This window comes from Rhincodon typus, unplaced genomic scaffold, assembly GCF_021869965.1.
Source record: "Rhincodon typus isolate 14 unplaced genomic scaffold, sRhiTyp1.1 hic_rhity00012273, whole genome shotgun sequence".
NCBI classification, from domain to species: Eukaryota; Metazoa; Chordata; class Chondrichthyes; order Orectolobiformes; family Rhincodontidae; genus Rhincodon; species Rhincodon typus.
The window spans coordinates 1-4,643 of record NW_025977911.1 but is presented as its reverse complement, the minus strand read 5'-3'; the positions used below and the strand labels follow the sequence as shown (position 1 = coordinate 4,643).

The following is a 4,643-nucleotide window of genomic DNA, read 5'->3' as shown; positions in this document are numbered from 1 at the left end:
CTCCCTCTCCCTCCCACTCTCATTCTCTCTCCCTCTTACTCTCTCCCTCTCACTCCCTCTCACTCTCCCTCCTTCTCACTGTCTCACTCTCACTCTTTCTCTCCCTCTCCCTCTCACTCACTCTCACTCTCTCTCTCTCACACTCTCACTCTCTCTCATGCTTACTCTCTTGGCTTTCAGGATGTTTCTGGGAACGTGAGGTATGAAAGGTCAAATGACCTGGAGCGACATCAACGCTGCTTTCAAGGTGAGGACACAACCTGGCACCCGTCCCTAATTGCCCCCTCAAGAAGGTGGGGGTGAGCTCTCTTCCTGACCCACTTCAGTACCCACCCCCTGTGTGGTGTAGGGACACCCCGCACAGTGCCCCCGTTAGGGAGGGAGTTCCAGGATTCTGACCCCGGTGACACTGAAGGAATGGCCCATATTGTTCCCAATCAGGATGGTCTGAGGGTCTCAGAAGAGAACCTGCAGGAGGTGGTGGTCCCCCCGCGTTCCCCGTCCTTCCAGGGGGTTAGAGGGTGGCGGGTTTGGAAGGTGTTGTCGAAGGAGCCTCGATGAGTCACTGCAGTGCGTTTTGTAGATGGTACACACTGCTGCCCCTCTGAGTCAGTGTTGGAGCTCAGCCGAGCATTCCTAATGAGCCCAGCTACTGCTGTGCGTCAGTGGCGGAGGGAGGGAATGTTGAGGGTGGGGGTTATTGTGTCGATTGAGGTGGGGGGAGGGTGCTGCTTTGTCCTGGAAGGTGTTGAGCTTCTCAAGTGTTGTTGGATCCTCACCCATCCAGGAAAATGGGGAGCGTTCCCTTACCCTCCTGACTTGTGCCTTGTCAATGGTGGGACAGGCTGTGGGAGAAAGTTAAGAGGGGAAGTTACTCGCTGCAGGATTCCTAGCCTCGGACCTGCTCTTGTAGCCACAGGATTGGTATGACTGGTCAATAGTAACCCACAGGATGTTGATAGTGGGGGGTATTCACTGATGGTAGTATCCACTGTATTCAAATCGTAGAGTCATACAACATGGAAACAGACCCTTCGGTCCAACCAGTCCATGCCAACAGTGTTTCTAAACTAAACTAGTCCCACCTGCCTGCTCCTGGCCCATATTCCTCCAAACCTTTCCTATCCATGTACTTATCCAAATCTCTTTTAAATGTTATAACTCTACCCACATCCACCACGTCCTCTGGCAGTTCATTCCACAGATGAACCACTCTCTGTGTGAAAAAAATTGCCCCTCATGTCCTTTTTAAATCTTTCTCCTCTCACCTTAAAAATATGCCCCTTAGTTTTGAACTCCCCCACCCTAGGGAAAAGACACTTATCTACGCCCCTCATGATTTTATAAAGATCTATAAGATAACCCCTCAACCTCCTACCCTCCAGGGATAAACGTTCCAGGCTATCCAACCTCTCCTTATGACTCAAACTTTTCATTCCTGGCAACTCTCTGGTAAATCTTTTCTGAACCCTCGCCAGTTTAACAATATCCTTCCTACAGCAGGGTGATCAGAACTGGGCACAGTGCTCCAGAAGAGGCCTCATTAACGTCCTGTACAACCTCAGTGTGATGTCCCAACTCCTGTACTCAGTAGAGTGAACAATGAAGACAAGCGTGCTAAACACCTCCTTAACCACCCTGTCTATCTGTGATGCAAATTTCAAAGAATTATGTACCTGAACCCCTAGGTCTATCTGTTATACAACACTCCCCAGGGCCCTACCATTAACAGTGCAAGTCCTGCACTTGCTTGTTTTACTAAAATGCAACACCTCGCATTTCTCCAAATTAAACTCATCTGCCACTCCTCAACCCATTGACCCAATTGATCAAGATCTCTTTGTAATCTTAGGTAACCTTCTTCGCTGTTGACTATATCACCAATATTGGTGCCTCCTAAATTCTCATCCAAATTGTTTTTATAAATGATGAACACAAGTAGATCCAGCACCAATTCCTGAGGAACACCGCTGGTTACAGGCCTGCAGTCCAAAAAACAAGCTGTCCCTGAATCCCATGTGATCTAATTTGACTAATTAGTCTGCCATATAAAACCTTGTCAAAGACTTTACTAATGTCGATGTAGATAATGTCTACCACTGTGCCCTCATCAATATTTTTGTTTACGTCCTCAAAAAACTCAGTCCAGTTTGTGAGATATGATTTCCCATGCACAAAGCCTAATCAGTTGTTGCCTCTCCAAATGCATGTAGATTCTGCCTATCAGAATTGACGCCAACAACTTACCTACCACTAATGTCGGCCTGATGGGCCATAGTCGTAGAGATCCACGGCATGGAAACAGGCCCTTCGGCCCAACTTATCCATGCTGCCCAGTTTTCACAATTTGAACTAGTCCCATTTGCCTGTGTTTGGTCCCTATCTCTCCATAACTATCCCATCCATGTACCTGTCTAAATGTTTCTTAAATGATGAAATTGTACTCACTTCCATCACTTGCTGTGGCAGCCTGTTCCAGACACTCACCACTCTCCGTGTGTGAAACAAATTGCCCCTCTGCACCCTTTGGTATCTCTTCCCTCTCACCTTAAAAATATTCCCCCTAGTTTTGGACTCCCCCAAAAGACCCTTTGCTATTCACCCTATCCATGCCCCTCACGATTTTATAGAGCTCTATATAAGGTCACCCCTCAGCCTCCTGCCCTCCAGGGAGAAAAGTCCCAGCCTCTCCTTATTGCTCAAACCTTCCGGTCCATGTAGCATCCCAGTGAATCTTTCCTGCTTTCTATTAATAATATCCGTTGGGTCTGATCAGAAACGGCACCTGAGGAGCAGGTAAGTCAATGTTTTGGGCTGAAACATTGACTTTGCTGCCCCTTGGATGTTGTCTGACCTGCTGTGCTTTTCCAGTCTCACGCCAGGACCTGAGCTGCATGCAGTTCTCTAAACGTTGGCTTCACCAATGTCCTGTACAGCTACAACACGACGTCCCAACTCCCATACTCAATGCTCCGACTGATGAAAGCCTCTTCCCCACCCTGCCTACCTGGGACTCCGCTTTCAAGGAGCTGCGACCCCTAGATCTTTTTGTTCCCCACCCCCAGCCTGTGCTTTGCAGGTGGGTGAGTGTACCCCCAGGTCGAAATTCCAGGGAGACAGGACTCCGGAGGGAGTTACACTCCCAGGTGGGCAGCAAGCGGAGATCAAGCGGGGCACAGGGGTACAGAGCAAGACGGGAGCTCCGGGGTGAAGGAGGGAGGTGGGGGTGGGGCAATGTGTGAGGCACGCTGTTGATCCCTGCTGTGCTCTCCCCCTCCCCCACCCCACCCCATGCAGACCTTCTCAGTGACCTGCAGAGAGAGAACATGAACCTGCAGTCTCTGTGCACCACCCTTACTCAAGAGAAGGCCCACCTTGCTAGCACTGTGCTGGAGATGAGGGACAAACTACAGAGGTGAGGTGGGAGGCTGGGGAGGGGTGGGGGGGGTGTGGGGTGGGAGGTTGGTGGGGAGATGGGGGAGGGAGGGAAAGGAGGGGGAGAGAGAGGGTGGAGGGGTGAGAGGGACGGAGGGTAGAGGGATATGGGGTCGAAGGGAGAGGGACGGATGGAGGGGGTAAGAGAGAAGGAAAGGGGAGGATGAGAGGCAGAGTTAGGGAGGGAATGGGGGGAGTGTGTAGTGAAGAGAGGGAGGGAGGGTGGAGGGAGAGAATAGAGTTGGGGAGAGAGAGAGGAGGAAAGAGAGAGGGGGGGGCAGAGGGGGAAGGAGGGAGAGAGAGAGGGAGAGGTGGGACAGAGGGAGGGGGGAGAGAGGGAGAGGGAGAGAGGGAGAAGGAGAGGGAGATGGAGAGAGAGAGACGGAGAAGGATAGGGAGAGAAAGAGAGGGAGAGGGATAGCGGGAGAGGGAGGGTGATTGCCTGATAGTTACTCAGAGCTATGGTGCTGGAACATTTAAATAGGAACTTTCCGGAAAGCTCGGCCTGTGATGGGCAGGACAGAGCAAGTGCCCAAGGGCTAATGGACAGCTGATGGAGGGAGCGAATGGTCTTGGGTAAAGGGGGTAACAGGGAACGGGAACCCCAGTCGGCAGTGTGGATTCAGGAATGCCAGCCGGGATTCCCGCTCCCCACCTGCACCCCCCATCCGATAACCCTCCTACCCCACCCACCTCTCCCTCCGGAACACCATGGTTCCAGGAGCCAGACAGAGAGGAACACAGTCGGAAGGAGTCACCCACCTGAAGGCTGGGAGTTGTGCGGCGGGGGGGGTCAGTCACACTGTGACAGGTAAATGTGGACATCTGGGATTTCCATGGTCAGAGGTTGAGTTGGGAACGGAGCACTGAGGTGGGTTCTCATGTGCCCAACGACACTCTAATCCTCTGCCATTCTCTCCTGGGCCTGTGCCACACTGTGTGCCCACCCCGGTCCCCCAGCTCCAGCCAGGAGAGCCTTGCACTGAAACTCCAACTCGACGCTGTGCGGGAGGATAAAAGGCTGGGAGTGGAGATGAGAAACGTCCACGGCAAACGTCAAGATATGACGATGGAAGAGAGAGCCCAGGTCGCAGAGCAGGAGGTTGGTAAAGCAACAAGCACACAGTCAGGGGGTTCGGGGGGGTTTATATACAGAATAACAGATACCCCCCGGGGAGGGAGTTACAGACTGGAATCTAATCGAGGGG

The 4,643-nt window shown here is 52.1% G+C and overlaps 1 protein-coding gene across 1 annotated transcript in view; it reads left to right on the top strand.

Annotated features, from left to right (window-relative positions):
* LOC125482553 overlaps positions 1 to 4,537 on the top strand; it is a gene marked incomplete at both ends in the record, with an annotated part of 6,338 nt that extends 1,801 nt beyond the window's left edge. The window contains 3 exons of the mRNA XM_048594647.1: positions 181 to 247; positions 3,298 to 3,415; positions 4,396 to 4,537. Of these exons, the coding sequence (XP_048450604.1) occupies positions 181 to 247; positions 3,298 to 3,415; positions 4,396 to 4,537 (327 nt within the window). The remainder of the gene's footprint in view (positions 1 to 180; positions 248 to 3,297; positions 3,416 to 4,395) is intronic.
* Between the last annotated feature and the right edge of the window lie 106 nt (positions 4,538 to 4,643).